General features: G+C 43.3%; 1 protein-coding gene and 1 pseudogene across 1 annotated transcript in view; both read left to right on the top strand.

Annotated features, from left to right (window-relative positions):
* LOC121287063 (transmembrane 4 L6 family member 4-like) overlaps positions 1-6134 on the top strand; it is a 29092-nt gene extending 22958 nt beyond the window's left edge. The window contains exons 4-5 of the mRNA XM_041204548.1: positions 3508-3670; positions 6127-6134. Coding sequence (XP_041060482.1) covers positions 3508-3670; positions 6127-6134 — 171 coding nt within the window. The remainder of the gene's footprint in view (positions 1-3507; positions 3671-6126) is intronic.
* Positions 6135-9139: 3005 nt separating this feature from the next.
* Positions 9140-14604, top strand: LOC121272193 (annotated as a pseudogene).
* The last annotated feature ends 621 nt before the right edge of the window (positions 14605-15225 follow it).

Raw genomic sequence — 15225 nt, 5'->3', positions numbered from 1 at the left:
GCTGAGTCTCTCAGCAGGATATTCCAATATAGCAAAGCTTCTGGAAGAGCATGGTAAACTGGACAGCAGTTTCCTGATTTCCATGTTTAATCATACATGTGCGGTCACTGGAAGCTCATAGGAAGTTGGTCTTGTTTTTAGAGGTCAGTCATCTCAGTCCCAGGACATTGCTGCAAGAGTTCCTCGGGTAGTATCCTAGGCCTAACCATCTTCAACTGATTCAAAGACCTTCTGTCCATCATAAGGTCAGATGTGGGGATGTTTGCTGATGATTACATAATTTTCAGCAGCATTCACAACTCCTCAGATACTGAAGCAGTTCGTGTCCATATACAGCAAGACCTGGACAACATTCTGTTTTGGCCCGATAAGTGGCAAGTAACATTCGTGCCACACAAGTGCCAGGCAATGACCATCTCCAACAAGAAAGAATCTAACCATTTCCCCATTTAATTCAATGGCATTACCATTGCTGAATCCCTTCAATGTCAATGTCAACATCCTGGGGGTTACCACTAACCAGAAACTGAACTGAACCAGCCATATAAATACTGTGGCTACAAGAGCAGGTCAGAGGCTGGGAATTCTATGGTGAGTAACTCACCTCCTGACTGCCCAAAATCTGTCCACCATCTACAAGGCTCAAGTCAGGAATGTGATGAAATACTGTCCATTAACCCAGATGAGCATGGACACAACAACGCTCAAGAAGTTCGACACTATCTAGGACAAAGCAACCCGCTTGATCCAAACCCCATCCGCCAACTTAAATATTCATTCCCTCCACCACTGATGCACAGTGGCAGCAATGTGTACCATCTACAAGATGCATTGCAGCAACTCACCAAGGTTCCTTCTATAGCACCTGCCAAACCCATGACCTCTACCACATAGAACAACAAAGCAGCAGATGCATGGGAATACCACACCTGCAAGTTCCACTCCAGGCCACACATCATCCTGACTTGGGACCATATTGTCATTCCTCCACTGTCATTGGATCAAAATCCTGGAACTCATGTCCGAACAACACTGTGGGTGTACCTGCAGTGATGCACCAGATGTACTGCAGCCTTTCAAGAAGGCAGCTCACCACCACCTTCTCAGGGGCAATTAGGGATGGGCAACAAATGCTGGCCTTGCCAGCGACACCCACATCCCATGAACATATTTAATAAGTTACCATCCAATTTACACTTTAAAAATGGTGAGAGCTGACAGCTGAACTGTTATTGCTACTGTAAAATCTGGGCCAAGGGGATGAATATTGCCCAAGTTAATGACACAACATCCTTACAGATTTCAGAGGAAGGAAGCTCCCATTCTATCACAATGGGCTAGATTTCATCTGCAAACCCAGAACAAAGGTCAATCTCCTTAAGTGTTGAGACACGATTGTAGATTAAGTTGTTCAGGAGTGACCAGCAAAAGTAGTTAAGGTTGAGGTGATTACTCAGAAAACAATTGAATAGATATCAAGATAAAAACAAAAAAACTGCGGATGCTGGAAATCCAAAACAAAAACAGAATTACCTGGAAAAACTCAGCAGGTCTGGCAGCATCGGCGGAGAAGAAAAGAGTTGACGTTTCGAGTCCTCATGACCCTTCGACAGAACTTGAGTTCGAGTCCAGGAAAGAGCTGAAATATAAGCTGGTTTAAGGTGTGTGTGTGGGGGGCGGAGAGATAGAGAGACAGAGAGGTGGAGGGGGTTGGTGTGGTTGTAGCGACAAACAAGCAGTGATAGAAGCAGATCATCAAAAGATGTCAACAACAATAGTACAATAGAACACATAGGTGTTAAAGTTAAAGTTGGTGATATTATCTAAACGAATGTGCTAATTAAGAATGGATGGTAGGGCACTCAAGGTATAGCTCTAGTGGGTTTTTTTTATATAATGGAAATAGGTGGGAAAAGGAAAATCTTTATAATTTATTGGGAAAAAAAAGAAGGGGGAAACAGAAAGGGGGTGGGGATGGGGGAGGGGACTCACGACCTAAAGTTGTTGAATTCAATATTCAGTCCGGAAGGCTGTAAAGTCCCTAGTCGGAAGATGAGGTGTTGTTCCTCCAGTTTGCGTTGGGCTTCACTGGAACAATGCAGCAAGCCAAGGACAGACATGTGGGCAAGAGAGCAGGGTGGAGTGTTAAAATGGCAAGCAACAGGGAGGTTTGGGTCATTCTTGCGGACAGACCGCAGGTGTTCTGCAAAGCGGTCGCCCAGTTTACGTTTGGTCTCTCCAATGTAGAGGAGACCACATTGGGAGCAACGAATGCAGTAGTCTACTGCTTAGTCTACCAACTTAGTCTACTGCATTCGTTGCTCCCAATGTGGTCTCCTCTACATTGGAGAGACCAAACGTAAACTGGGCGACCGCTTTGCAGAACACCTGCGGTCTGTCCGCAAGAATGACCCAAACCTCCCTTTTGCTTGCCATTTTAACACTCCACCCTGCTCTCTTGCCCACATGTCTGTCCTTGGCTTGCTGCATTGTTCCAGTGAAGCCCAACGCAAACTGGAGGAACAACACCTCATCTTCCGACTAGGGACTTTACAGCCTTCCGGACTGAATATTGAATTCAACAACTTTAGGTCGTGAGTCCCCTCCCCCATCCCCACCCCCTTTCTGTTTCCCCCTTCTTTTTTTTCCCAATAAATTATAAAGATTTTCCTTTTCCCACCTATTTCCATTATATAAAAAAAACCCACTAGAGCTATACCTTGAGTGCCCTACCATCCATTCTTAATTAGCACATTCGTTTAGATAATATCACCAACTTTAACTTTAACACCTATGTGTTCTATTGTACTATTGTTGTTGACATCTTTTGATGATCTGCTTCTATCACTGCTTGTTTGTCGCTACAACCACACCAACCCCCTCCACCTCTCTGTCTCTCTATCTCTCCGCCCCCCACACACACACCTTAAACCAGCTTATATTTCAGCTCTTTCCTGGACTCGAACTCAAGTTCTGTCGAAGGGTCATGAGGACTCGAAACGTCAACTCTTTTCTTCTCCGCCGATGCTGCCAGACCTGCTGAGTTTTTCCAGGTAATTCTGTTTTTGTTTTGAATAGATATCAAGTTGGAAGCAGGATTAATGGTATAATGACTGCTGTTGATTGAGATGATGAAGTACTTCATTGGACATGAGAGGCCTCTACTGTTGAAGTCATTAGGAAAGGGTCACTGATTGTGCAGAGCAGCAGGCCAGCACTCAATAATGGGAATGAGGGGCAGATGAATTTTCTGTTGCTTTGCTTGTTATGTCTGTGGGTAATTAGTATCATGAAGAAGTTTGAGAAAATTAAATAGGGTGGGGTAACCTCCTTAGCTTAGATTCTGCATTATATGAGGGAAGAACTAGCTTGATGGGCTGAATAGCCTATTTTCATTCCACAATGTCTTGTACTGTTATGGCATATCAGGACCAGTAATATGACGCTGCAAGTGAGACCCTTCTGAGCCAAGTCATGAGCAATGAATGGGTTACCGTCAACTTATAGCGGAAAGATAATGGCCCGAACTTTGTTATCAATGATAAAGAAACGCCGCTTGCCATTCACCTTGCTGGGCAGTTGCCACAGATTTTTCATGGCTTATCAGCAGAGATTTCCACTAATCGGGCATCTTATCCATCCCGGTGCCCCTACAGGGGATCGGTGGCATGTATGAACATGGCAGGCAATGGAGAAGTTTTTCAACCAATCAGATCAAAGTATCTTTACTGATACAGGTGGAGACCAAACTATAAACAGGAAATATAAATTAGACCTAAATGATGTAGAGCAAGTAAAATAATGATTGGGAAGAACAGTGGGATTATTATTTATTTTATTTTATTTAGCATGTGCATAGTCACAAAGCCAACCAATAGTATTGTCAGTGGCTAGACGCACTTTCAAGTTTAGTCTGTAGACATCCATCAACAATGTGAGTCATTGTTTAAGTGGCACCATAGCTGCAGCCTGGATGGTCTTGGCAACCCGACTGATGTTGGGTGGCTGCACAGAGGCCTTGGCCAGTCCAGAAATGGTTTAAAAGAGCCCACTGTCGCTGTGGGATATCAGAGCCAGGTGGACGAGCTGTGGGGCCTACGATGAGAGAGTGGTTTCTGTTGGATGTTTTCTCCTGCTAATCCTCCTGCCATTGACCCTCAGCTGTTACTGCTCGGTACGGTGGGTTTAACCACATGGGATGGCGTGTGGGAAGGCATAGACTGCCGGCGGGTTAAGGAAGCCAATGAATAAGGGCAGTCTTGAGTCAGATTAGACCTTCTCCAGTAGCTTGCCTGTTGCAATTACTCTCCTAATGGGGAGGGGGAGGGGTGGGGTGGATGCAATATTGCTCAGGACTGGGAGCCAGGAAGGTGAGTTGGTCGAACACTACCTGTGACGATGCGTATTGTTGAGTTGAGTTGCACATTGATAAGTTTGGTGTGAGCTATTTGGTCCTATACCGGGATGCGTATTCTTCAGTTGAGTGTGTGATGGCGAGAGCAGAAGTCTTTAGGGCCTTGCCCTGTGATCCCTAGGAGATACCAGCCAATTTACTGAGGAGGTTGATGCAGGTTTTAATTTTTTCTGTAGTCTTGATGAGGTGCTGTCTGCACGTGAAAATTCTGTTAAGCATGATGTCTAGATACACAGGGTGGGGATCCTGCTTCAGTCGCTGGACAACCAAGGTGATGTTCAGTTCCCTCCTAGTGCTGGCATTGTGAACGTGCAATGTGCTGAAGACCGTTTTACTGGTGCTCAGTTTTAGGCATCATGTCCTGCAGTAGTCGGCCAGCTTTGCAATATCGTCGTCTAGTGTGTCTTTCAGCTCAGGAAAAGTCTGAACCCGTATGCCACATCAGATGTCATCTGCCTTAGATAAACCTCTGAGACTGGGTTGGGGTAGGCCATTGGTGTACAATTTACACAGGGGTGGGGTTAAAACAGACCCCTGGGGCAGTCCATTCATCTATTTCCTCCAGGCACTGGTCTTGTCTCCCATATGCACCCTGTCCTGGAATAGCAGGTTTTCTTTTATTCACTCGCAGGATGTGGGCTTCACTGGCTGGGACAGCATTTATTGCCCATCCCTAGTTGCCCTTGAAAAGGTGGTGGTAAGCTGTTCAATGGCTTCAGTAATTCAGGGAGGGAGAACTCTTGACATTTTGACAAATAGGCCAATGTGATCAGATTGTATCATACACTGCAGTGAGGTCAAGGAAAACTACCCCTGTTTTAAGAGGCATTTGAATAGCTATGAAAGCCATTTTCATTGAAAGTGGTTGATGTGAGGACAGTAGGATTAAGGGAGAAAGATAAAAGGGACATACATAAAAGGTAAAAAGAAGAAATTAATTTTAAATTTTTACAATCTACAACATTACTTTTGATCTGAGGGAATGAGTCTCTATGTTTGTAAAGTTAATTTTTCAGGGTAAGAGAGGTTGTTTGTCAATAATTATCACTTATCACATCATTAAAAGCTTACTTATTCTTAAATATGCCAGCTCTAACTTTTTCTGACAATGTAGTGCAGAACTAGTGAGTCAGTAACCCATGTTCACACAATTACAGTAATTTCAATGTCATGTCTATTGAAGAGGATTGCAACAGTGCAGGGTATCTCTGAAAGCAATTTCGGGATTTTTGTGTCAAACTATGTATGTGTGGACCCTAAAACTTTCTGTCAGTTTTACCCTGCAATAACAGCGAGCACTGATGGCCTCACCTTTGTTATTGCCGCAAAATCTGGGACAATGGTCCATAATTTGCTGCAGCAGTGCACCTAACTGTGTCTGCCATTAGTTAGAATTATCCTTGTGTGTTTAGATTTTTGAATTTTTTGTGTGGTAATTTGCTGAAACTAAACAAAGTGTTTATCTGGAACTTTTGTAGTTACAGAAAATTAGTTGCAGCCATAGTGAAGTAGCTTTGTCAGCACGATACCAAATCTGCAGATATGTGATTTAATCTCCACTGGTGTCGGAGCCATTTGCTCATTAGAATCTCAGTGATGTTTTGTCAAATTTGCTTCAACCGAAAATATGTCTACTTTTTTCTTTTTACCGTGTACTGAATAAGAAAAAAATTAATTTTAATATAATATTGCTTCTCTTTTTCTCTCCATAGGGTTATGATCCCATGTAACTCCGGGCTGAAGTACATTCTATTTAAATGAACACACATATTTGTATCTTATTTTGAAAAGAATTGAGAATGGATTCACTGAGATTTTTATATCGTACAGTCTTGCAATATTGAAGAGGTTAATGCATTGAAGTATTTTGCCTTTATAATTTCTACAAATCTATGATAATAAATCATGCTATTGACACTATCTTACAAAAAAATAAAAAAAAATCTGTGCAAAAGGAAATGTTAGTTCTCACGTGACTTAAACCCCCAAATATGGGTGTGTAAAGTATGTTTAATATTCTATGTGTATGGAAGCTACTTTAATTTTTTTAATGTCGTTGCACCAACCATGAAATGAAATGCTTGTAAAATGAGAAATAAACTAGCAGCTGTTGTGGCCATTAGCATGCTTCAGGGTCAAGAACATGCAGGAATCTTGCTTGGGAGTGGCATTGGGAGGATATTTTTAGCCATTGACCTAACCATTTGCTGCATATGGTTGAAATACAACAACACTCTAACCCTGAGAAGCCTCAGGTACAATAACTTCACTTTTAATTACATTGACTGTACCACATGTACGTGATACAGAAGGTATCACTTCTAGAAAGAAGCGGGAGAGTTTCCATTTGGGATACTCTCCTCATGTTCCAGTGCAGAAGCGGCTGCATTAGATATTCAAAGTATCGAGTGATGAGGAGTGGTGGCATGTCCAACCTATTAAGTTCCTACACGTAATACGATGGCAGAGGGACAATCAAAAATGGAGATGTTTTATCCAGTGAAGGTTCCATAATTTTAGTATAACAGGCATTTGCTACTGTGAATATGAGCAGTTGGGTGTTACATTTGACCTTGAGCTGAACTTCCAACTCTAAGTTCTCATTGATCATGATTAAAAATTAAAAATGTGGTGGATGCTATCAGTTGACAGAGGCCATGGATTAATCATACCTCCAAAATATGAATAAACAAATCAGCCTGTGTTTCTCTCTGAAGGCTAATGAATAAAATGCAAAAAGAGCTGACATTCTAGGAGTGTTTTCAGGATCATGCTGAAGCATCGAAAAGTTTGCTGGTTTTATTTTAAAGCTAAATGATGTTCTATTATGTGGTTGGTTGAATGTGCCATTAAAACTTTGTAATTTCTATACTGCATTTTTACAGGTGTATATAACAGTTAGCAATTTCACTGGTAGAAATGACAAATAAAGTAATGGAAACATTGACCCTAGCATCTAATATGTGAACTGTTTTTCGTAAAGGTGTGAATTGTGTTGGGGTCTAGTAATCTGACTCCATGAGCTCACTGAAATTGCTTTCTCAAAAGGGGGAAAGTGAGCCTATTTTCAAGAATACTTTACTTTGCCAATCTTGAACAGATTTTCAAAAGGATTGACTGACTCTTTAATAAATTATTGTCAGAATGAAAGCTAGCAAAGATCATTTGGGTAAATTGCATTCTAAGAAGAAGACAGTTCAAGGAGACGGCAACTCACTTAGTTATAACTGATATAGACAGCGCAAATCCAGAAGATAACTTCCGATTAAGTGAAGACTGAAGTTTTATGATTCCCTCTGTAGTAATTATAGTTCTGATAAATGTAGGACTCTGGCTTTAAGAATAACCCAGTGTTGTAAGATCACATGATCTGTGTAAGCCAATGAGCTAGCAGCGTGGGGAACCTCTAGTGAAGAGTTCTTCTTTAGTTATAGGGTTTGATGCATACGTGTAGTTGCAGCTGACGTCTTGTAAATAAAGTTAAATGTGTCCACCAAGAAAAGTTGCCTGAAAAATCAAGTCTATAACAAACTGGCAATGAGGATAAATCAGATCCGCTGCTGTACCTTGCCCAACGATTGAGAGTATCTAAGAAAATTAAAAAGAAAAGAAGATATACTCATCCGAGATGCCAGTTTGGCAAAATCGATCCCTTTGAACCAGCAACAGACAATTGGTCTCAATATATAAAACATCTTGAGTTCTTCTTTCAAGCCAGCAGAATCATGGGGGAGGAAAAGAGGAGAGCAATTCTCCTCTGAGTATTTGTGGGAGCAAGTTCTACAGTTCAATTTGAAGCTTGACAGCCCCCAGTGCCCAGATTCAAAGACTGTCAGTGAATTAGTGGACCTCATTAAGGGACATTTTCAACCCAAGCCCTTGTCACAATGCAGAGGTTCAGGTTCAATTCACGGAATAGAGTGCTGGAGAAGACCATTGCTACCTACATGGCGAAATTAAAACAACTAACGTAATATTGTGATTTTGCTGAAACTCTGAATGACATGCTCAGGGATTGTTTGGTATGTGGCATGCAGGAGAATGCTATTCAGTGAAGATTACTGGCTGAAGTGGATCTTGATTTTAAGAAAGCATTAGAAATAGCGCTTGCAATGGAAAGGACTGTAATGGATTCACAAGAGATTTGAGGGGCGCAAAATGGCGCCGTTTTCCTAGTCGGGAGGAAACAGTCAGCTGAAAGTGGTGCGAAAAGCCGGGACTCCGCTGCAAAGCTAACCGAAAATTTAGAGAAACAGCTCAGCAGGAAAGTCAAAAACTAATTTTTATCAATGTGGAAATAATCAGACTGCTAATGATTGGCTATTTAAAAAGGTAGAGTGTTGTTTTTGTCACAGAGGTGGACACATATTAAAACATTGCAAAGTGAGATTTAAACAAGCTTCCAGGCAGCAATCGAAGTCCAATGAAGTAATCAGTGTAGGAGAGCCAGAAACAACCTATTCTGACATTTATTCATTATTCAACATTTAAGTTGGGAAGACAGAGCCAATTATTGTCACAGCGCAAGTGAATAGCAAACCCTTAAAAATGGAAGTAGACATGGGTGCTTCTACCACTGTAATAAGAGAACACACTTTTAGATATTTAAGTAAAGGTAATTAACAATTAAACTTGGAACAAACATCTGCCAAGTTGAAAACATTCACAGGCGAAGAAATCCAGGTAAAAGGTACCACCACAGTAACTGTCCATTATAGATACCAAATGGCATAGCTACCCATGATGGTATTAAAAGGCAGAGGACCAAGCCTTCTAGGTTGAAATTGGCTGAGGGGAATTAACCTTGATTGGCCAGTGAGATTTCACAAGGAAGCAGGAAGAGTTCCTGAGTTGGAAAAGGAACAAGGCAAAGTACTTCAGAAAGAGCTGGGAGAGTCCAAGGACTGCAATAGGATAAAAAAGGAGTGTGTAAGTAGTCAGCAACCTGAAGGAATGAAGACTGTCTTAAACAACAACTTGGGAAAAACAGCAGAAGAAACCCAAGGAGACTCTGCTGAATTACAGAATTCAAGATGAAGCGACTGAGCTTTGCAAAGAAAAGCAAAACCTGTTGAAAGACCTTCACACACAACCAGGATCCCTCAGGACAAAGCTTGTTCCTCTGAAAGGTTATGAAGAGAAATAGGAAGAACTTGAAGTCTCTCTGAGCAAACTGAAGAACCAGTTGACAAAGAAGACATAGCAACGTTTAAGTTTCCAGGAGGAAGTCAACAGATACAAGAAGGAGACAGAAGAGCTGAAGAATCAGCTAAATGAAGCTAAAGAGGCTTTGAAAGCAAAAGCCGTAGAACTTTCCAAGATGGGAGTAGATAATGAAGTCATGGGTAGCTCAAGTACTGAACTAAGAAAAGTTGATGTTGTGTCTGAGAGAAGTCTGGCCAACAGTGAAGTCAAAAAGAAGCCCGAGACTAAATTCTGTAGTAGAAAGAAGAAGACACGTGGAAAGAGGATGCAGAATTACTGATGAGGCACCATCGTCAAACAAGGCTAAGCCTGATACTTCCCAATTTGGAGGGAAAGGTGGAAAAAAGTCAAGGGAACCAAAAAGTGATTCATGATTTGCATAGTCATGAGCATCAATTTACTGTTGGAGAAGCAGTATATGTAAGGAATTTCGGTGCAGGACCAAAGTGGTTACCTGGCAAAGTAAGCTCTGTGCTTGGACCATTGTCGTACCACGTGGAAGTGGAGGGCTGGATCACCCGTAAGCATGTGGATCATTTAAGGAAAAGGGAGATACCCCAACAAAATGATGTTCCACCTGTAACCATTGCTGAACCTGTGGTTCCTGTTGAAGTTGCCTAATCAAGGACAGATATGCCTGATGTTGCTGTTGGAGTGGAAGACACTGAACTGCATGTGCCTAATGCGGTACCTGATGTTAATGTCATTCCAGGGAATGTAGTTCTTGCCAAAGAATTGGGAGTCATAGAGCTATGGCGTTCCACATGGAACCACCTGAAAGACTAAACTTGTAATTTCATGGTCTGTGTAAATATTGTGATGTCTTGCGATAAATATCCTTGCAAATACAAAATGTACAGAAAAGTTAAAGGGGGAGAAAAGTAGTAATTATATTTCTGATAAATGTAGGACTGTAGCTTTAAGAATAATACTACATTGTAAGATCACATGATCTGTGTAAATTAATGAGCTAGCAGCGTGGGGAAGCTCTAGTGAAGAGTTCTTTAGCTATAGAGTTTGATGCACACATGTCGTTGCTGCTGCTGTCTTGTAAATAAAGCTAAATGTGTCCACCAAGAAAAGTTGCTGGAAAATCAAATCTATAACACCCTCTTCTTCTCAACATCTCCTGTTGCTGACTGTTTGATGACCAATTCTAGGTGCTAGTCTAGGTTATCCCGTCTCTGGGCAAGAAATTTGACCCGCAAAGCCTACCAGCGCATTCAGGCCTGAAGCTCTGTTTTCCTTCCGCCTTGCCATTGGGCAACCTCTGAGAAAAGTGAAAAGGGCGAATTTCCTCAGGGCTTCCCTTGTGTCATTGCTATATGGTGGTGTTCCCAAGGACCTGAAGCCTTTGTCCTTCTAGATGGTAGTAGTCATGAGTTTGGAAGATGCCATCTAAGGAGCCTCGGTGAATTCCTACAGTGCATCTTGTGGATGGTGTACACTGCTGCTACTGTGCATCGCTGGTGGAGGGAGTGAACGTTTGTGGATGTGATGCCAATCAAATGGGCTGCTTTGTCCTGGATGGTGTCAAGCTTCTTGAATGTTGTGGGAGCTGCATTCAAACAGGCAAGTGGGGAGCATTCCATCACAGTCCTGACTTGTATCTTGTAGATGGTGGACAGGCTTTGGCGAGTCTGGAGGTGAGTTATTCATTGCAGGATTCCTAGTCTCTGACCTGAACTTGTAGCAACAGTATTTATATGGCTAGTCCAGTTCAATTTCTGGTCAATGGTAACTCCCAGGATATTGATAGTGAGGGATTCTATGATGGTAATTCCATTGAACATCAAGGGGCTATAGTTAGATTCTCTCTTGTTGGAGATGGTCATTGCCTGGCACTTGTGTGGCACGAATGTTACTTGCCACTTGTCAGGCCAAGCCTGGATATTGCCCAGGTCTTGCTGCATTTGGACATGGACTGCTTCAGTATGAGGAGTTGCGAATAGTACTGAACATTGTGCAATCATCAGTGAACATCCCCACTTCTGACCTTATGGTGAAAGGAAGGTCATTGATGAAGAGCTGAAGATAGTTGGGCTGAGGACACTACCCTGAGAAACTCCTGCAGTGATGTCCTGGAGCTGAGATGACTGACCTCCAGCAACCACAACCATCTTCCTTCGTGCTAGGTTTGAGGCCAACCAGCGGGGAGTTTTCCCCCTGATTCCTATTGACTCCAGTTTTGCTAGGTCTCCTTGATGCCATACTTGGTCAAAAGCTGCCTTGATGTCAAGGGCAGTCACTCTCACTTCACTTCAGAAGTTCAGATTTTTTGTCCATCTTTGAACCAAGGCTGTAATGAGGTCAGGAGCTGAGTGGCCCTGGCAGAACACTAACTGGGCATCAGTGAGCAAGTAATTGCTAAGCAAGTGCTGCTTGATAGCACTATTGATGGTCCCTTCCATTACTTTACTGATGCGATCAGTAGACTGATGGGGCAGTAGTTGGCCAGGTTGGATTTTTCCTGCTTTTTCTGTACAGGACATACCTGAGCAATTTCCCACATAGTCGGGTAGATGCCAATGTTGTAGCTGTACTGGAACAGCTTGGCTAGGGGCATGGCAAGTTCTGGAGCACAAGTCTTCAGTACCATTGCCGGAATATTGTCAGGGCCCATAACCTTTGCAGTATCCAGTGCCTTCAGCCGTTTCTTGATATCACGTGGAGTGAATCAAATTGGCTAAAGGCTGGCATCTGTGATGCTGGGGACCGCCAGAGGAGGCCAAGATGGATCATCCACTTCAGCCTTATCTTTTGTACTAATGAGCGAGGCTCCCCCATCACTGAGGATGGGGATATTTGTGGAGCCTCCTGCTCCAGTGAGTTGTTTAATTGTCCACCATCATTCATGCCTGGATGTGGCAGGACTGCAGAGCTTAGATCTGATTCAATGGTTGTGGGATCACTTAGCTCTGTCTATCACTTGCTACTTATGCTGTTTGGCACGTAAGTAGTCCTGTGTTATAGCTTAACCAGATTGACACCTCATTTTTAGGTATTCCTGGTGCTGCTCCTGGCATGCCCTCCTGCACTCTTCATTGAACCAGGGTTGATTTCCTGGTTTGATGGTAATGGGAGAGTGGGGGATATGCTGGGCCATGAGGTCGCAGGTCGTGTTTGAGTACAATTCTGCTGCAGCTGATGGACCACAGCACCTCATGGACACCCAGTCTTGATTTGCTAGATCTGTTTGAAATCTATCCCATTTAGCATGGTGGTAATGCCACACAACATGATGGAGGGTATTCTCAATGTGAAGGTGGGACTTGTCTCCATCAGGACTGTGCATTGGTCACTCCTACTGATGCTGTCATGGACAGGTGCATTTAGCAGCAGGCAGATTGGTGAAGACGAAGTCAAGTATGTTTTTCCCTTCTTTTCGTTCCCTCACCACCTGCCGCAGACCCAGTCTAGCAGTTATTTCCTCAGTACACAGCCAGCTCGGTCTGTAGTGGTACTACCAAGCCACTCTTGGTGATGGACATTGAAGTCCCCCACCCAGAGTACATTCTGCACCCTTGTCACCCTCAGTGCTTCCTCCAGGAGGTTTCCAACATAGAAGAGCATTGATTCATCAGCTGAGGGAGTGTGGTACGTGGTAATCAGTAGCAGGTTCCTTTGCCCATGTTTGACCTGATGCCATGAGACTTCATGGGGTTCGGAGGCAATGTTTGGATTCCCAGGCCAACTCCCTCCCAACTGTATACTACTGCTGATTCTGTCCTGATGGTGGGAAAGGACATACCTAGGAATGACAATGGTGGTATCTGGGACATTGTCTGTAAGGTATGATTACGTCAGGATGACTATGTCCAGCTGTTGAGGCAGTTCTCCCAATTTTGGGACTAGCCCCCAGATGTTAGTAAGGAGGACTTTGCAGGGTTGACAGGGCTGAGATTGGCGTTGTTGTTTTCGGTGCCTAGATGTCGATGCCGGGTGGTCTGTCTGGTTTCATTCCTTTTTTGCAACGGTTTGATACAACTTTGTGGCTTGCTAGGCCATTTCAGAGTTAACCACATTGCTGTGGGGTCACATGCAGGCCAGGGAATGCCTGCCGAATTTCCTTCCATAAAGGACATTAGTGAACCAGATGGGTTTTTACAATAATTGAAAATGATTTGTGGTCATCATTAGACTTTTAAATCCAGACTTCTTTTGAATTCAAATCCCACCATCTGCCATGGCAGGATTCAAACCCAGGTCCCCAGGGCATTACCCTGGGTCTCTGGATTACTAGCCCAGCAACAATGCCACTACACCATCCCCTTCCAGGTGTAGCTACAGACACTGAGTAAATTAAGATGTACTGGCCCCAACAAAGGCATTCATAGGTGACCTGGACCCAAAAGAAAGGATATTTTTTAAGGGAATTTTGCTCAGTGCTCCAGCAATCCCATGGGCAGGTACCAATGTTTCTGTGGGAGGCTGCCATTGTAGCTAAACAGATCTTACTAGGCCACAAAGTAGTGGTGGTGAGGTGTGAAGGGATTAACATCTCTGGCAACTTCTACCGAAATAAACTTAAGTATCTTGCTTTTTTGAGCAAGAGGATGAATACTAACCCCTCTCATGGCCCATATCACTTCAGAGCACCAAGCCGGATCTTCTGCAGGACTGGAAGAGGTATGTTGCCGCACAAGACAAAGCGAGGTCAAGCTGCCTCGGACAGACTGAAGGCCTTTGATGGGATCCCTCCTCCATATGACAAGAGGAAATGTATGGTTGTGCCAGCAGCCCTGAAGATTGTACGTTTGAAGCCAACTCGTAAGTTTGCTCTCCTTGGTCGCCTTGCTCATGAATTTGGTTGGAAATACCAAGCGGTTACAGTCACTCTTGAAGAGAAGCATAAAGAAAAAGCCAAGCTTCACCGTGAGAAAAAGAAGAAAATTTTAAAACTGAAGAAGCCAGCTGAGAAGAATGTTGAAAGCAAAATTGCCAGGTACACTGCCATGCTGAAACAATATGGTGTTCTTGTTTAATATATTCACTCAGAGGCATTGACAATAAACGTTGTAGAAAGAAAAACTCAACAGGTCCGCCAGCATCTGTGGGGAAAGAAACTTGTTAACGTTTTGAGTCCGTATGAATGAAGAAGAGTCAGGTGGACTGAAATTGTTGCTATGGCCTTGGGCAGGCAGGCGCTAGAAATAATTACACTTGTGCTCACCTTACCCAGATTAACAAGGTGCGCTCTAGCGCTGACCCTGTTTGGCTTTGCAGGCATGATCTTCATACAGCTGCTGAAATTGCATCCTGAGGAATTTCTGATCCCATGGAAGTGGGGCCAGATCCCACAGCCTTTCTGACTCAGAGGTGAGAGTGCTAACAACTGAACCATCCTGGTACTGGGCAAAAGGTTGACGATTGTGAGTCATTTACATCCAGCAGCTAACCCATAAATACTGGAGCACCGTATCATCACCATCACCATCTCTTCTTGATCTCCCTTCACTGCCTGGCCATGTTGCAGTTCTGAAATGAAAAAGGGACAAGGGTAAGTTTGCGGTGAGGAGTGAGTGGAGAATAAGAGCTCCAAGCTGACGCTATCTGCAGCCGGTTGGTCAGAATTGATTCTGGGATGAGATTGAAATGGGATGTGG

This window comes from Carcharodon carcharias, chromosome 2 (assembly GCF_017639515.1).
Source record: "Carcharodon carcharias isolate sCarCar2 chromosome 2, sCarCar2.pri, whole genome shotgun sequence".
Lineage (NCBI taxonomy): Eukaryota > Metazoa > Chordata > Chondrichthyes > Lamniformes > Lamnidae > Carcharodon > Carcharodon carcharias.
This window is presented reverse-complemented; position numbering and strand designations above follow the sequence as displayed.